The sequence below is a fragment of the Bombina bombina genome, chromosome 3 (genome assembly GCF_027579735.1).
Source record: "Bombina bombina isolate aBomBom1 chromosome 3, aBomBom1.pri, whole genome shotgun sequence".
Lineage (NCBI taxonomy): Eukaryota > Metazoa > Chordata > Amphibia > Anura > Bombinatoridae > Bombina > Bombina bombina.
In genome coordinates, this window is record NC_069501.1 from 1,037,903,179 (window position 1) to 1,037,922,641 (window position 19,463).

Sequence of the window (19,463 nt, forward strand, 5' to 3'; positions counted from 1 at the left end):
GGGTACACCGGGCCTATCCCACTCCTTAGTAATTATCTCTGTAAACCTCTTAGGTATAGGAAATACGTCAGTACTCGCCGGTACAGCATAGTATCTATCCAGCCTACATAACTTCTCTGGAATTGCAACGGTGTTACAATCATTCAGAGCCGCTAATACCTCCCCTAGTAGAACGCGGAGGTTCTCAAGCTTAAACTTAAAATTAGAAATGTCTGAATCCACTCTATTGGGATCAGAACCGTCACCTGCAGATTGAAGCTCTCCGTCCTCATGTTCCGCATACTGTGACCCAGTATCTGACATGGCCCTATTATTATCAGCGCACTCTGTTCTCACCCCAGAGTGGTCACGCTTCCCTCTAAGTTCTGGTAATTTAGACAAAACTTCAGTCATAACATTAGCCATGTCCTGCAATGTGATTTGTAATGGCCGCCCTGAAGTACTCGGCGTTACCAAATCACGCACCTCCCGAGCGGGAGATTCAGGTACTGACACGTGAGGCAAGTTAGTCGGCATAACTTTCCCCTCGTTGTTTGGTGAATGATGTTCAATTTGTACAGATTGACTTTTATTTAAAGTAGCATCAATGCAATTAGTACATAAATTTCTATTGGGCTCCACTTTGGCTTTAGCACATATAGCACAGAGATATTCCTCTGAATCAGACATGTTAAACACACTAGCAATTAAACCAGCAGCTTGGAAATACTTTTCAATTTAAATTTCAATAGTATGAAAAAAACGTACTGTGCCTTTAAGAAGCACAGAAGTTATGACAGTTGAGAAACAATAAAATCAAATTTTAACCGGAAAAATATATATTTAGCAAAGGATTGTCCCCATTAGCAATGGATAACTAACCCTTAAATGACAGAAAAAAAGTACAGAATATAACGTTTTTTATCACAGTCAAGCACTATCTCACAGGTCTGCTGTGAGTGATTACCTCCCTCAAAATAACTTTTGACGACCCTTAAGCTCTGTAGAGACGAACCGGATCACGCAGGGAAGAAAAACAGACTTGTGACTGAATTCCTGATGCGTAGCAAAAGCGCCAAATTAAGCCCCTCCCCCTCACACACAACAGTGAGGGAGATCAGTAAACTGTCAAAAATTGAATAAAATGCCCGCCAAGTGGATAATTAGTGCCCAACACAATTTTTCACCCAGTACCTCAGAAAATTAAACGATTTAACATGCCAGCAAAACGTTTAACCTGATAATAAATTGTCACAGAAACCTACTGCTAGCCGTTCTCACTGCAATATAGGCTAAGGTTTATTCATACAGTATCATTCCAGTGAAGTGCCATTCCCCAGAATACTGAAGTGAAAATATACATACATGACAGCCTGATACCAGTTGCTACTACTGCATTTAAGGCTGAACTTACTTTATATAGGTATTTGCAGTATTTTCTAATCAATTCCATTCTCAGAAAATAATAAGCTGCTACATACCTCTTTGCAGGTGACCCTGCCCGCTGTCCCCTGATCTGAAGTATACCTCACCCCTCAGATGGCCGAGAACAGCAACATGATCTTAACTACTCCGGCTAAAATCATATAGAAACTCAGGTAGATTCTTCTTCACATTCTCCCTGAGAAGGAACAACACACTCCGGTGCTGTTTTAAAATAACAAACTTTTGATTGAAGTTATAAAAACTAAGTATAATCACCACAGTCCTCTCACACATCCTATCTATTAGTTGGGTGCAAGAGAATGACTGGGTGTGACATAGAGGGGAGGAGCTATATAGCAACTCTGCTGGGTGATCCTCTTGCACTTCCTGTTGGGGAGGAGTTAATATCCCAGAAGTAATGATGACCCGTGGACTGATCACACTTAACAGGAGAAAGAAGTCTCATCCTATATAGTCCAGACTGGTTTAACATTAGCCAATTAAACTCTACAGTAATTCTTTCACTTCTTATACCCACCTCATACTGCAGACCTTAAGGATTCTTTTACTGCTCTACGCTAAAGGCAATATAGCCCTACATGATATAGAATCAGCTAAGTCATTTAGATTAATTTTTAGGTATACAGATTATGCATATGTTGGTACTGTTCATGGGATAATGATGTGAATCTTGACTATGTATGGTATTGGTTTATGGACGAACTTTCTTTGTAACATTGTTTTATGACTTCAATAAAAAAAAATTATTAAAAAAAAAAACAAACAAGTAAAGGCACGGCACTCCTCACAATACAGCGGTGTAAAAACGGAATAAAGGTGCATCATTAAAAGTAAGTAAAGGCACAGCCCTCCTCACAATACAGCGGTGTAAAAACGGCATAAAGGTGCATCATTAAAAGTAAGTAAAGGCACAGCCCTCCTCACAATACAGTGGTGTAAAAACAGCATAAAGGTGCATCATTAAAAGCAAGTAAAGGCACAGCCCTCCTCACAATACAGCGGTGTAAAAACAGCATAAAGGTGCATCATTAAAAGCAAGTAAAGGCACAGCACTCCTCACAATACAGCGGTGTAAAAACGGCATAAAGGTGCATCATTAGAGCAAGTAAAGGCACAGCCCTCCTCACAATACAGCGGTGTAAAAATGGCATAAAGTTGCATCATTAAAAGCAAGTAAAGGCACAGCACTCCTCACAATACAGCGGTGTAAAAATGGCATAAAGGTGCATCATTAGAGCAAGTAAAGGCACAGCCCTCCTCACAATACAGCGGTGTAAAAATGGCATAAAGGTGCATCATTAAAAGCAAGTAAAGGCACAGCCCTCCTCACAATACAGCGGTGTAAAAATGGCATAAAGGTGCATCATTAAAAGCAAGTAAAGACACAGCACTTCTCACAATACAGCGGTGTAAAAACGGCATAAAGGTGCATCATTAAAAGTAAGCAAAGGCACAGCACTCCTCACAATACAGCGGTGTAAAAACGGCATAAAGGTGCATCATTAAAAGCAAGTAAAGGCACAGCCCTCCTCACAATACAGCGGTGTAAAAACGGCATAAAGGTGCATCATTAGAGCAAGTAAAGGCACAGCCCTCCTCACAATACAGCGGTGTAAAAATGGCATAAAGGTGCATCATTAAAAGTAAGTAAAGGCACAGCACTCCTCACAATACAGCGGTGTAAAAACAGCATAAAGATGCATCATTAAAAGCAAGTAAAGGCACGGCACTCCTCACAATACACCAGTGTAAAAACGGCATAAAGGTGCACCATAAAAAGCAAGTAAAGGCACAGCACTCCTCACAATACACCAGTGTAAAAACGGCATAAAGGTGCACCATAAAAAGCAAGTAAAGGCACAGCACTCCTCACAATACAGCGGTGTAAAAACGGCATAAAGGTGCAACATTAAAAGCAAGTAAAGGCACAGCACTCCTCACAATACAGCAGTGTAAAAACGGCATAAAGGTGCATCATTAAAAGCAAGTAAAGGCACAGCACTCCTCACAATACAGCGGTGTAAAACGGCATAAAGGTGCATCATTAAAAGCAAGTAAAGGCACAGCACTCCTCACAATACAGCGGTGTAAAAACGGCATAAAGGTGCATCATTAAAAGCAAGTAAAGGCACAGCACTCCTCACAATACAGCGGTGTAAAAACGGCATAAAGGTGCATCATTAAAAGCAAGTAAAGACACATTGCCATCTAGATGTGAGGAGTGCCATGCATTTTCTTGCTTTTAAAAAGGACAGTCTAGTCCAAAATAAACTTTCATGATTCAGATAGGGCATGTAATTTTAAACAACTTTATCACCAATTAACTTTTAGCACCAATTTTGCTTTGTTCTATTGGTATTCTTAGTTGAAAGCTAAACCTAGGAGGTTCATATGCTAATTTCTTAGAACTTGATTGCATCTAAGCTGAATGCATTTGAGAGTCTTTCACCACTAGAGGGTGTTAGTTCATGTGTTCATAAAGATAACACTGTGCTCACGGACGTGGAGTTACCTAGGAGTAAGCACCGATTGGCTAAAATGCAAGTCTGTCAAAAGAACTGAAATAAGGGGGCAGACTGTAGAGACTTAGATACAAGATAATTACAGAGGTAAAAAGTGTATTAATATAACTGGGTTGATTATGCAAAACTAGGGAAAGGGATTATCTATCTTTTAAAACAATAAAAATTCTGGTGTAGACTGTACTTTTAATGATGCATCTTTATGCCGTTTTTACACTTCTGTATTTGTGATTTTAATATACACTTAATAAAATTTGATACTTTTAGTAGATTGAGCCGGACTGTGTGATCTCTGCTTTGGTTTGAATTCGATTAGGACTGTCTTTCCCATAGGGCTCTCTAGTAAGACTCAGGAGCGTTTGACCCTCTGACCTGGAAACTACCTCAGAGGTTTGCTTACAGCATGGATGCTGCCTACATAAACGTACGAAGATGACGAGTTTGAATCTACTTCATTTTTTGTAAGCCGATACACAGATTGTTATCCAAAAGTTATATGAGTATTATTTTGATTTGTATCATGGAACTTTGATTTTGGTGCACGGACACTGTCATTGCTTATGCATTAAAACCAATCTCAGAAGTAAGCAAAAAATATATATAAGAGACAGGCAAATGTTAAACCCGAGTAAAAATCCAAGAGCCACTGCTCCGTGGTTTTTAAGATTATTAAAGACCCAGTTCAGTAAGATTAAATGACAGTATATAGATGTCAAGGAAAAGTATACTTACTATAAATACGAAAGTGTTCCACCCAGTTCGGCTTTGACTGTGAAGTTCACCTTAAAAAAATTAAGAAATAAATTATTAACCATTTAAAATCTAACGAAGAAACCTTGCTACTATTTTAAAAATAAGCACATTAATTTGCCATCCAAATTGTTAAAAAAACCCACTAATGTCAAAATTAAACTTCCATGATTCAGACAGAGCATGCAGTTTTAAGAGACTTTCAAATTTATTTCAATTATCAAATTGTGCACAGTAGACGTGCAAGAATTTGTAATTGTGAAACAGCAACACACTAAAATCTGTGCAAAAGGAAATTTATGCTTACCTGATAAATGTATTTATTTTACGATACGATGAGTCCACAGATTTCATCCTTACTTATGGGATATCGCCTCCTGGTCAGCAGGAGGGGGCAAAGAGCACCACAGCAGAGCTGTATATATAGCTCCTCCCTTCCCTCCCACTCCAGTCATTCGACCGAAGTTAGGAAGAGAAAGGAAAAGCCAAAGTGCAGAGGTCACTGAAGTTTAACAAAAATAAAGACCTGTCTTAGAAAAAAACAAAACAGGGTGGGCCGTGGACTCGTCGTATCGTAAAAGAAATAAATTTATCAGGTAAGCATAAATTTCCTTTTCTTTTACAAGATACGACGAGTCCACGGATTTCATCCTTACTTATGGGATACAATACCAAAGCTATAGGACACGGATGAAAGGGAGGGTCAAGACAGGAACCTAAACAGAAGGCACCACTGCTTGAAGAACCTTTCTCCCAAAAACAGCCTCATACAGTCTCATATGCAACACGGATGATGCTCTTCAGCCAAAAAGAAAGAGGTAGCCGTAGCATTCTGACCCCTACGTTTCCCAGAAAAACAACAAATAATGAAGATGATTGACGAAAATTCTTAGTCGCCTGCAAGTAGAACGTCAAGGCACGGACTACATCCAAATTATGTAACAGACGCTCCTTCTTAGAAGAAGGGTTAGGACACAAGGAAGGAACAACAATTTCCTGATTAATATTTTTGTTGGAAACAACCTTAGGAAGAAAACCAAGTTTGGTACGCAACACTACCTTATCAGAATGAAAAATAAGATAAGGAGAATCACATTGTAATGCCGAAAGCTCAGAAGCTCTGCGAGCAGAAGAAATAGCAACCAAAAATAAAACTTTCCAAGATAATAACTAAATATCTATGGAATGCATAGGTTCAAACGGAACCCCTTGAAGAACATTAAGAACTAAATTCAAACTCCAAGGAGGAGCAATTGGTCTAAACACAGGCCTGATTCTAGTCAGAGCCTGACAAAAGGATTGAACATCTGGAACATCTGCCAGACGCTTGTGTAGCAAAATAGATAAAGCAGAAATCTGTCCCTTTAAGGAACTTGCTGACAACCCTTTCTCCAAACCTTCTTGGAGAAAAGATAAAATCCTAGGAATCCTAACCCTACTCCATGAGTAGCCCTTGGATTCGCACCAATAAAGATATTTACGCCATATCTTATAGTAAATTTTTCTAGCAACAGGCTTACGTGCCTGAATCAAGGTATCAATGACCGAATCAGAGAACCCTCGCTTAGATCAAATCAAGCGATCAACCTCCAAGCAGTCAGCTGCAGAGAAATTAGATTCAGATGATGGAAGGGACCCTGAATGAGAAGGTCCTGCCTCAATGGAAGCTTAAACGGTGGCAGAGATGACATTTCCACCAGATCAGCATACCATGTCCTGCGAGGCCACGCAGGAGCGATCAGGACCACCGAAGCCCTCTCCTGTTTGACTCGAGCAATCACCCGAGGAAGGAGAGCAAACGGTGGAAACACATAAGCTAGGTTGAACGACCAAGGCACTGCCAAGGCATCTATCAGTTCGGCATGAGGATCCCTGGACCTGGATCTGTATCTCGGAAGCTTGGCATTCTGACGAGACGCCATAAGATCCAGCTCCGGCCTGCCCCATGTGAGAACTAGGTTGGCAAAGACTTCCAGATGAAGTTCCCATTCCCCCGGATGAAACGTCTGTCAGCTCAAAAAATCTGCCTCCCAGTTGTCCACTCCTGGGATGTAGATTGCCAACAGATAACAAGAGTGAGCTTCCGCCCACTGACCTATCTTGGCTACTTCTGTCATTGCTAAGGAACTCCTTGTTCCTCCCTGATGATTGATGTAAGCTACAGTCGTGATGTTGTCTGACGAAATCTGATGAATTTGGCCGAAGCCAACTGAGGCCAAGCCTGAAGCGCATTGAATATTGCTCTCAACTCCAGAATATTGATGGGAAGTAGAGACTCCAACCGAGTCCACACACCCTGAGCCTTCAGGGAGTTCCAGACTGCACCCCATCCTATCAGGCTGGCGTCCGTTGTCACTATCACCCAAGAGGGTCTGCGGAAGCATGTCCCTTGGGACAGATGATCCGGTGACAACCATCAAAGAAGAGCGTCTCTTGTCTCCTGATCCAGATCTATTTGAGAAGACACATTTGCATAATCTCCATTCCATTGTCTGAGCATGCTCAGTTGTAGAGGTCTGAGATGAAAACGAGCAAACGGAATGATGTCCATTGCTGCCACCATCAATCCAATTGCCTCCATGCACTGAGCCACTGACGGACGAGGATTGGACTGAAAGGTTCGGCATGTATTCAGAATCTTTAACTTTCTGACTTCCAGATTCACCTTCCACTCGTGAGTCCGTAGAAAGGAAAGAACAATGTCGGTATGAGACTTTGTTAGTTGATAAGACGACGCCTGGATCAGAATATCGTCCAGATAAGGCGCCACTGCAATGCCCCAGCAGAGACCCCAGAACCTTTGTGAAAATTCTGGGTGCCATGGCCAGACCGAAAGGAAGGGTCACAAACTGAAAATGTTTGTCCAGAAAGGCAAACCTCAGGAACTTGAAGATATGCATCCTTTAAATCCACGGTAGTCATATATTGACCCTCCTGGATCAATGGAAGAATGGTCCGAATAGTTTCCATCTTGAAGGATGGAACTCTGAGAAATTTGTTTAGACTTTTGAGATCTAAAATGGGTCGGAACATTCACTCTTTTTTGGGAACTACAAAGAGATTTGAGTAAAACCCCTGCCCCTGTATTGGAACGGGCATATTACTCCCATGGAGGAGAGATCTCTTACACAGCGTAAGAACGCCTCTCTTTTTATCTGGTCAACAGACAATCGTGAAAGAAGAAACCTTCCTCTGGGGAAGGAATTTTTGAACTCCGATACCCTTGAGACACGATTTCTAGTGTCCAGGGATCCTGAACGTCTCTTATCCAAGCCTGGACAAAGAGAGAAAGTCTGCCCCCTACTAGATCCGGACCCGGATTGGGGGCTGCCCCTTCATGCTGTCTTAGTAGCAGCAGCAGGCTTCTTGGGTTGTTTACCCTTGTTAAAAGACTGGTTGGGTCTCCAGGTGGACTTAGCTTGTGAATAATTCCCTTCCTGCTTAGTAGAAGAGGAAGAGGAGACTCCCTTGAAATTTCAAAAGGAAAGAAAATTACTCTTTGCTTAGATGTTTTATCTTGAGAGAGGAGGTGACCCTTACCTCCAGTAATATCAGAAATGATCTCTTTCAAGTCAGGTCTTTCCCTTGAAAGGAATAGCCAAAAGCTTGGATTTAGAGGACACATCCGCAGACCAAGATTTTAACCATAAGGCTCTTCGTGCTAAGATGGAGAATCCCGAACTCTTAGCCGCCAATTTGGTGATCTGAAAGGAAGCATCCGTAATAAAAGAATTAGCCAGCTTAAGGGCCTTAATTCTATCCTGTATCTCTTCCAAAGAAGTCTCAGTCCTAAGAGATTCTTCTAGGGCGTCAAACCAAAAAGCAGCCGCAGTCGTGACTGTTACAATGCAGGCCGCCGGTTGTAATAGGAATCCCTGATGAACATAGAGTTTTTTGAGAAGACCCTCCAACTTCTTATCCATGGGTTCTTTGAAAGCACAACTGTCCTCGATAGGGATAGTCGTACGCTTAGCCAGGGTAGAGATAGCTCCCTCCACCTTAGGGATCGTCTGCCAAGAATCCCGAACGGTGTCAGCTATAGGGTACATTTTCTTAAAAATAGGGAAAGGGGAGAACGAGATACACGGTCTTTCCCATTCCCTTGCAATAATTTCCAAAATTCTCTTAGGAACCGGAAAAACGTCAGAATAAGAAGGAACCTCCAAATATCTGTCCATCTTACTCAATTTTTCTGGCAGGACCACAATAGAGTCACAGTCGTCCAGAGTCACCAAAACCTCTCGTAGCAAAAGGCGGAGGTGTTCAAGCTTAAATCTGAAGGACATTACATCCGAATCTGTCGGGGGCAACGCACTTCCTGAGTCAGACAGTTCCCCCTGAGACAGAGCCTCCATACCCCCCAATTAAGAGCCCTGGGAGGGTACATCGGAGATCGCCATCAAAGCATCAGAAGTCGCAGGGACCACATGGGCCTCTGTCCTACAGCGTTTGCCTTGTAACGCTGGCAACTTAGATAAAACCTCTGAAAGAGTGGATGACATAACTGCAGCCATATCCTGCAGAGTGAATGAAGCAGACGCAGTTGAAGAACACGGCGTCGCCTGAGTAGGAGTTAAAGGCTGTGACGCTTGGGGAGAAAGCTGCAGCATACCCTGAGTCTCATCAGTCTGAGAAACATCCTTAGATATACTAGCATTAAAGAAAATTTGTTCTTTACACTGTAAAGCCCTCTCAGTACATGAGGGACAAAAAGGAATAGGGGGTTCCACATTGGCATTTAAACACAGAGCATGTACTTTCCAGAAGGTCAGCCATGACAAAAAAACAAGCAAACGTAATATTGGTCATGGTACTAAGGAATAAACTTTAATTAAAATAAAAAGCAAGAAAATATGTTGAAAAAACGAGTGTACTGTGTCTTTAAAAATTAAAGCTATATAATTTTTACTGCTCTGCAAACGACAATACAATAACAGGGAAGCACTATAAGTTTTCAGTAGATCTCCCTATGAATGTACACTCTAACCGTGCATAACACTTTAGGGACAGAATTCAGCACTTGCACCTCGCCACAGCTCCGCTGCGGAGCCTACCTGTCCCCACGAGTCAACTAATAGCACTCCGTGAACGGCGTGCCTAAGATCGCTTGTGAGAATCACTGAAACAAGCTGACTTAGGCCACACCGGAGCCTCGAGACATGCTGCCGATTCCGGACCCGGATATCAACTGCGCTGCTAAGCGTGCAAACGCTAAGACCACAAGAGAGTTTGCAGCACCTGTATACTGCACTTGCTCCAAAAACTTTAACCCCTCAGAAAGTTCCGTGCTCATATATGTACTTTCAAAACAGTATGCTGATATAACGCTGATCCTGGGGACCCACCTTAAGCCTTCATTGCTCTAGATCCTCTCTCTCAGAAATCTGTGCATCCACAGCAGCATGGAGGTCGAGCAGCAGCGTGGATCCCTACAGCATCTCAGCGTGTGTACAGCCGGTCCGGAAATGCGTGACGTCACGGTAAGGGGCGGATGGCTCCGTTGGTAAGGAGAGTCCACGGCCTGAATAAGCCGATCTTCAAATGTAGTGCTGCGTCTTACAGGGGAGGTTATCGCTGCTCAATGAATGTGAATGTCCGTGCCTTGAACATATCCAGAAGGTAACAGCAAAAGAAACAAGCAGAGGCACCGGATAGTTCACAAATAACAAAGCGTCCTTTATTCAAGTGTTAAAAAGACAGCTGGAGATACATAGGAAAAAGTTGTAAACCTCTAGGGCAAAGGTGGAGTGGTGGTTCCCCACGTACCCTGATGCTGACGCGTTTCGGCAGGTGCCGTAATCGTAGCTGAAGGGTGTAAGCTTAATCACTTATTTAAAGAGACAGATCACCTGTGATAGGTGTAATAGCTCAATTTAAACAGTTATACTCTGTAATAGCTTTTTCTTATAATCTATAAGCATATTAATAAGGCGTATCGAACAGTCTGTTAATATAGCATTCCATGCAGCAATGAATTCCATATCCTCTACAGGAAAAGTAGGGAACTTAGTAATGCGTAGCCCTCTAGGTATGATCCCCAGGCTAAGATATTTTTGTAAAGTCCAAATGTCCCATTTGAGACGACACTCCTTGATCAAGAGAAATTCAGCCTCCTCAAAGAGCTTACTGAGTGGGAAATGGGCCCGATCTGTGACAAACAAAGTCTTTAATTCAAGTTCATCCAACCCTCTATCCTCCAACTTAGAGAGTGAATAAAAATGTGTTAATACATCCATGCTTTGATTAGCCTCCATATTTATTTATGTAAAGCAGCCGTAATATGTGGCAACCACAGTATAGAAACAGTGCAAGCGTAATAAGTCACTGACATATTCAGTGATGTAGATAACACCACAAGAGAGTTTGCAGCACCTGTTAGCCTGTTACCGTGGTTGCTGATATACATTCACATATAAGCCCCTGTATACTGCACTTGCTCCAAAAACTTTAACCCCTCAGAAAGTTCTGTGCTCATATATGTACTTTCAAAACAGTATGCTGATATAACGCTGATCCTGGGGACCAATTTCTCTATTGGCTTATATATAAACAAGGCACACAAAGGATAATATCGAGAGTATAAAATTAACTCAGGTGGTCCTATATGGCTGCGCAATTTAGAAATGTATCTGTGAGAAATGCCATCTGAGCTGTGCAGATATATATATACATATATATGTTGATATTTTTGCATACTCCCCCTGTTGTGTTTACAAATGCATAATAAGAAATGTTCTGTAAATATTATGATTATTATTATTTCTTTGTTGTTTATATATATGCATAAAAAGGTTTATATGAAGTGGATAATATGGTGATACCATCCTAAATTGGGGATTTATCTAATTCACAGGTGGAGGTGGGTGTTACCCACGTAGCACAAGTTTTTAACCTATCACAGGTGATCTGTCTCTTTAAATAAGTGATTACGCTTACACCCTTCAGCTACGATTACGGCACCTGCCGAAATGCGTCAGCATCAGGGTACGTGGAGAACCACCACTCCACCTTTGCCCTAGAGGTTTACAGCTTTTTCCTATGTATCTCCAGCTGTCTTTTTAACACTTGAATAAAGGACGCTTTGTTATTTGTGAACTATCCGGTGCCTCTGCTTGTTTCTTTTGCTGTGCAAACGCTAAGCCCCGCCCATCATGGGCGGAAACTAACTCCCCCTGAAAAATAGAGACCACATGGGGAATAACAATGTCGGACAAAAAACGGAACCAAATGGGACCTCTTAGAGTACCGTGAACAACCAATGTGCCCCTTCAAACACCATACCCCTGTCCTGCCAATTAGTTTAGCAAAAATAAAGGTTAGGTCACTGGAGTAAGAACTCCCGGACACCATCTCCCAGCGTCAAGCCCACAATTTAAGTATATCAACTGGGCTCATTTTCTTACTTATTAGAGCCCACTGATAGCACAGCTGAAACTTCAGCTCACCTAACAAAGAAGGGGGACCTATGCACACAATTCATGTACTTTATGCAAATTGATTACCCCTTACTGGTATAGTGAATAAATGTCAGTCTGTTCTGAGTTACCCAGTCTCCCAGAAGTAAACAACTCTACATACCTTAATGCTGAGTGCAGCATGAACTTGTCCCACACAATTTTGATGTCCTTTTACATCACCTCCAGCAGATCTGTGGGAACAAACAGGGTCTTAGATAATATCTAAGACCATCAAAAGGGCAGCAAACAGTATGGGAGTCGCAAAGAGAATAGAAAACTCAGTTCCCATTGCTGAAAAGCTGTAGCTTTACCCCTGAGTAAATTTAAAAATAATAAACTCTTGATTGAAGAATCTAAACTAACACCTCACTTTACCTCTTCCTATCACTAACACAGGCAAAGAGAATGACTGGAGTGGGAGGGAAGGGAGGAGCTATATATACAGCTCTGTTGTGGTGCTCTTTGCCTCCTCCTGCTGACCAGGAGACGATATCCCATAAGTAAGGATGAAATCCGTGGACTCGTCGTATCTTTTAAAAGAAATCCAGATTTTAGTTTGTTGCCGTTTCACAAGTATACATTTTGCTCCAAAAATGGCCGAACAGCACAAAGATGCCTTCTTCCGCATTTGGAGGTATCCGAAACCTCTGAATGCACGTCTAGTGCACAGTCTTTTTATATCAAATAGTGCAGCCTTCTCATATACACACTAGTTGTTACTGAGCATGTGCAAGAGTTCATATTGCATACATATACAAGTATGCAATTAGCTGATGGATGTCACATGATACAGAGGAGGACCAGCAAAATGAAGTAAATGTTGAAATTGGCATGGTCTGTTTATTATGCACCTGTTGATATGTAATCTCACTGTATTTAACACCATAAATGCCCTCTTTTAGATGCCACAAAGAAAAAGATAACTTTACTATCACTTTAAATAAATTCCTTAATATATTTTTTCAGGAGATTGTCAACTCACGTCTCACTCAAACTTTCATAATTTTAAACAAGATTCCAATTTATTTTATATGTACACCGACTTCTTTTGCCATCCACTCACCGATAGAAGACACGACAATAGCAGAACCTTTTCATTCATATTATGCTCATCTATGCAATCTATTTCCAAACAAGGATAGAACTACTAATGCTAAATTTTGTAAAACGTATCTTGACTCAGTTATTATTATTATTATTAGCAGGTATTTGTAGAGCGTCAACAGGTTCTGCAGCGCTAAAAACATAGGTGGTATATAAAAACGATTACATGGATCAAATGGGGAGAGAGTGTCCTGCCGAGAGTTCCACTGTTGTAGTCAACTTTTATGAAGGTGAACTACAAACAGCTGGGCTCATATGCTTATATGCTTTGGGGGTTTAGGGGATAGCAGTGGAGATAGGAAGGTTAATGTAGGTTGTAAGCATCCCTGAATAGTAGAGTCTTCAGGGAGCACTTGAAGCTTTTAAATCTTGGGGAGATTCTTGTGGAGCGAAGCAGAGAGATACGTAAAATGGGAGCCAATCTGGAGAAATCTTGTAGACGGGAATGTGGAGGAGGTAACAAGAGAGGAGGAGAGTAGGAGATCCTGAGAGGAGAAAAGGGGACGGGAGGGAGAGTATCTGGAGACAAGGTCTGATATGTAGGGGGGAGCCGTGCAATTGAGGGCTGTGTGTGTCAGAGTGAGAATTTTGTGTTTAATCCTGGAGGCAAGAGGAAGCAAGTGAAGGGATTGGCAGATGAAGAGGTGCGGCAGATGAAGAGTGATGTCCAAGGAAGATGAGCCTGGCAGAGGCATTCATTATGGATTGTAAAGGAGCTAGGCGGCAGCTAGGGAGACCAGAGAGGATAGAGTTGCAGTAGTCGAGGCCGGAAAGGATGAGACAGTGGATTCAAATCTTTGTTGTGTCTTGTGTAAGGAAATGTCTAATTTTTTTAAATTTCTTTTTATTGAGGTTAACAACATAATACAGCATAGTCAAACTGAAATTGTGATGTTTGTGGGTACAAAAAAGAATAAACCTCACAATATAAACATATATAACATACACGGATTTGTTTCTACCACACCAAGATCCATATATATGAAAAGGAAAAATAAAACATAACACATGATCTTAACCTCACTTTTCCAAGATTGGAACAATCCTTCCAAAAAGATCAAATTAGATTTCAGTTTATTCCTACTAAATTAGAGATCTGCGTATCTCGGCATCACAAAATACCAAAAAACAAAGGGGGTAGGGGTGGAGGGGGAGGGAAAGAAAAAAAAAAAAACACAAAAAAAACCCTGCTCCACTACTTACATTAGCCTCTATCAACTAAACCTCTCTGTTAACCAAAGCCTAGGTAATGCACCGGATATAATCATATTTAGGAATGGCACTGCATTCTGAAAAGGCTTCAAGAAACAACCCTGCTGCTCTGGTGTCCAAGAACTAATCAGACTTCCCCATTTTTTAAAATAACTTTTAAACTGTTTTTCTGAATCGGCCTTAAGGTTCTGCCTTTCTACAAACTTCTGGGTTTTGATAATATTGATAACTTCCCTTATACAGGGGATTTCTCTTTGTCTCCATTTTTTAAAAAGTAGGCTGCGTGCTACCAATATTACTATATTAACCAACTGTCTATCACCCGTATTGGCCAAATTTTTTAGGAAAAATATATGCTCTGCCTGTAACTCAATTTTACTCTGAAGATGGCGGTTCAACCAATACTGAGCCTTTGCCCAGTATTGCCTAACTTTAGGGCAACTCCAGATGCAATGCAATCGATCTGCCCCTGCCCTTGTACATTTGAAACAATTCCCTGCCTTCGACTACGTCCACTTGGCCATTCTTGCTGGGGTCAAGTAAAAGTTATTTATGATTTTGCACTGTGACTCTCTCCAGCTGATACATGAAGTCGCCTCAGCCGCAAATTTAATACTTTCTAATATATACTCTCCTTGTAACCTATCAAAATATTTATTAAGTTTCTCCTTAGCTTGATTAATATGTTCCAGTCCCTTATTAATCAGAATTTTTTGATACCACCAAGAAATTGAGCGTTTCCCTGCTTGATAAAGCTTTAGGCCTTGAGCTATTTGGACCAATCCCCATTCAGTTGCCACTTCTCTATCAGCTTTTTCAATATAGTGGCGTACCTGCAGATATGCATAAAAATTATTGATTTGGAGGATATATTCTTCTGCCAGACTCTGAAAAGTGCGGGTCTGACCGCCCCTATTATTTTTCAGCTGAGCAAAACAACACAGACCTTTCTCCCTCCAGTCAGAAAACAATCTATAATTGAGACCTGGTGGGAAGTCGACACACCCGATAATCGGTAGATATGGAGACACACAAAATTCCTGTCCCACTAAGAGGCAATATAACTGCCACCCTTTAATAATGTTGGCAAATGTTAACATTCCGTCTATATTCTGTGGCAGCTTCCTATATGGACAATGTAACATGGCTTGTGGGCTGAAAGGTCTGATCAGCTCAGCATCTAACTTATAATATGTTACGTACTCTGATTTGGTAAGCCAGTCTAATCCAAATTTGGCCAGGGCTATTAGGTTATAATGTTTGATGTTTGGAATAGAGAACCCTGCGTATCGTTTGGAATTACTAATTTCATCTATAGAAATTCTTGGTCTCTTTTTCCCCCAGATAAAAGAGGAGCAGGCTTTATTATATCTAATTATATCTTTCCTTGTGACAAGAAGGGGTAGATTTTGCAACAGAAATAGAATTTTTGGGAATATAAATGTTTAAATTATCATGCATCTGGCCGAAATTGACAGAAAATGTAGATTCCATTTATTTAGATCAACTTGAATTTTATCAAAAAAATCTTTATAATTTAATTGATACCATTCACTAGGATTCCTAGCAATCTTAATCCCTAGGTAGTTAATGGCCTTAACTTCTCTAAAAATATAATTGGTACTTTGCCTTGTTTTATTGACCCATAATAGCTCCGACTTTTTAGGGTTAATTTTGTAACCAGAGAAAGTACTAAACTCTGTGATAATTTTAAGGACACATGGAATAGAATTTACGGTATCTTGCAGAAACAAGAGTATATCATCAGCATATAGAGATATGAGTAAGGTCTCCCTACCTATCTTAACTGGTTGTATTGTTTGCCGGATGTACACTGCCAAAGGTTCTAAAGCGAGATTGAATAAGAGCGGGGATAATGGGCAGCCTTGACGGGTTCCTTTCTCTAGAATGATGTGTTGTGTTAATTCCCCATTCACTAGAAGCTGTGATCTAGGTTTCTTATAGACCACTCTCACCAGATCAACCAACCGGCCAGAGAAACCAAAATTTTCAAGAGAGGTTATAAGATGATTCCACTCAATAGAGTCAAAAGCTTTTTCAGCATCAATAGTGATTAAGGCAAAATCTTTTTTCTGGATGTTATGATAAACCCTACTACCCTGTTGGCCGATCTGGTGAAAGTGGTCCACCACTGTCAAGACTCTTCTCATATTACGGACCGAGTTCCTATTGGGGATAAAGCCTGCCTGGTCTGTGTGTATCAATTTACCTATGACACTTTTTAACCTGTCGGCAATAATCGACATCAAGATTTTATAGTCCTGATTTAACAGGGAAATTGGGTGGTAAGCGGATAACTCATCTGGATTTTTTCCCTTCTTTTTTTTTATTTTTTTTTTTTATTTTTTTTATTGAGGATTAAGATAAACATACAGAAAGTCTGACATGTAATATTACAACAAAAAGCCAACAGGTGATATATTCCATGTCCATGGGATGGCATATGAGCGAATAAATGTATACATAGGTAGAAAAATAAAATACAGTAACTCAGCCAATATATCAAAGCAATTATAGTATAATAAAATAAATCATAAAATTATCCAATACTAATCCTCAAGTTTCTACCCCCTGTGATACAAATGAAGCCACTTTTGGGCTTCCAATACAGCTAAAAGAAAATTACAGGAGGGGTGTATTAATATCAGGTCCCATATAGACCTGTTACAGGCTATTATAACATAGTTACCAATTCTGTGCCTTATACTTCAAATATTTAGATCACTTTTGGGACTTCAAATCATAATTTAAACACAGCTTATATATTTATTTTATAGAAAAGAAGTATTAATGATCAGTCATATAGGACTAAGATACTGTAAACCAACTGTAAGGAAGGGTCAGTTATACTATACCATATCCACATATGTGGAGGAGATTGTAAAAGTAATAAGGTTATAGATATAGAGCTGCATACCTGATAGGATGTAAATAAATAACAATTGCTCTTAGAACTAAGCCAGAAAGCTCTAAGCATATTTGCAAGCGCCCCACGAGGGTTGCATGGGCATACTTACTGGGGCTTATTGGAGGAGAGGGCAGATAGATATTAAAGCTTCTGCACTAACTACGATATTACAATATACCCTGACATTTAATAGTGGATATCTTTAGTCTATGCCTACAGTGGAGCCCAGGGCTGGAGCCCAAACATACATATAGCTAAGATTATACATAAGTACACATGGGACCAATCAAATATGTGAAGGTATATAAAGAAAACAGTCTGAACATCAATTAAGCAAATTAGAGCAGACTAAACATGTTACAAATAGCAAAGAACTAAAACTATTAAACTACAATATCGTCCGGATTATGATCCATTACTTTTTATAGGGTATTTAGGGAAGTCCCCAGCAAATATCAGCTTAGCTGAGCAATGGAGTCCGGCATTACCCAGCGCTTAGTCAATATTTTAACCGACCCCAGCCGGTTCTTGAACGCTAGGGCAGCGGTAAGTCTCTGAGTGGAGTGGAGGCAAAACAAAATAGGCCATAGCTTTCCCACGGCAATCTCCGGTGGCCAGACATAGGAATGGAGCATACCTGACACAGTCTCCCCAATTGCTCCCGACCTCCAGCTCCAACACCTCTGCAATGCCAGACTTTGCAGACACAATGTCATAACCTGAGTGAGATCCCATTGCAAACAAGCTGCTTTACCCGCCGCGATCGGCCGCCTCACAGCGGGCTCTGACATCACCTTTTCTGATAGGGGGACCAGATTCCAAGGCCCCATCATAGTGTGATACATAGTTAACTGGCAGGCCTCTCCGAAGATATTTTGCTCTTGACAGTTATAGTCGACTGGGGTGACTCTTAGCACAAACAGACGCTCCTTATTAAGTGTACCTCTCTGAGGTGTCTCCTGCACCATCATCTCCTGTTGCAGATGCGCCATATGCCGGGCCATGGTGCCATGTTCTTGGCTATCAGACAGTCTCTCCAAGTCTATAGGTGACCCCATTTCATTTATAAGTGGGGATTGGGATAGTGGAACCGTTTCAAATCCCGGGGGGAGAACTTCCACTAGATCAGGCATTCTTTTTGTAGTGATCTCCTCCACAGATAGACGCAATTCTCTGGCCACTTCTTCCTCAACACGAGAGAAAAGAGCACTTAGTGACTCTATTATTCTGAAGCTGAATTGATCTTCCATAATAAAATCTTGTAGGTGAACTTACTGCAGCACAACTGGCTGGATATATTGATCAGCGTATACCGCTGCTGGTCCTGTATCTGCAGGATAAATGGGGGGGTTAGATGCAGGCTGAGGTCGTTAGAAGGCCTCCGCTACGCACCACATCTATTAGGTCTTCCGGGCTGAAGGCTAATGGAATAAAGATATATTTCTGTTCAGTATCTTCTGGACTATAAAATGTTACTGAAAAATAGTTCAGATAGTAAGATTTCAGAGCAGTAAATAGCGGCTTTATCTGCTCCAGTAATCAGCCTTAAAGAAAAGCAGCCATCTTGGTTGCTGTTTCGACACGCCCCCCGGATTTTTTCCCTTCTTATGTATAAGGGTAACAATTGAATCCGAGAAGTAGGGGGACTTTAAGGCTTGTGTTAAAAAATAGTCATTATATAGATTCTTTAATGTGGTGCCAACTGTACCTGATAGAATTTTATAAAATTCAATCGGAAGGCCGTCAGGGCCTGCTGCTTTACCTGCTTTTATCCTTTGTATTACCTTAACTATTTCTGGCTCTGTTATTACCGCATTAATTTGATTTAAATCCTCTGATGATATATTGGGTAATTTTATTTTTTCCCAAAATTGTGCCTTTGCCCTTTTATTCCACCGCTGGTGTAGATACTATGAAAATATTTATAAAATGCTTCCCTAATATCTGCGGATTGGGTTATTACTTTATTACCGTCTTTAATTGCTGATATAGTATTTTTCTTTTGTCGGAACTTTACTATTTTAACCAAATGCTTGGCGGAAACCCCCTGATATCCTTAATACT

The 19,463-nt window shown here is 40.9% G+C and overlaps 1 protein-coding gene across 3 annotated transcripts in view; it reads right to left on the reverse strand.

The window, feature by feature from the left end:
• TMEM106C (transmembrane protein 106C) overlaps positions 1–19,463 on the reverse strand; it is a 373,766-nt gene that overhangs the window by 105,425 nt on the left and 248,878 nt on the right. For all 3 annotated transcript variants that reach the window (XM_053708252.1, XM_053708251.1, XM_053708249.1), the window contains one exon: positions 4,680–4,729. In XM_053708252.1, coding sequence (XP_053564227.1) covers positions 4,680–4,729 — 50 coding nt within the window. The remainder of the gene's footprint in view (positions 1–4,679; positions 4,730–19,463) is intronic.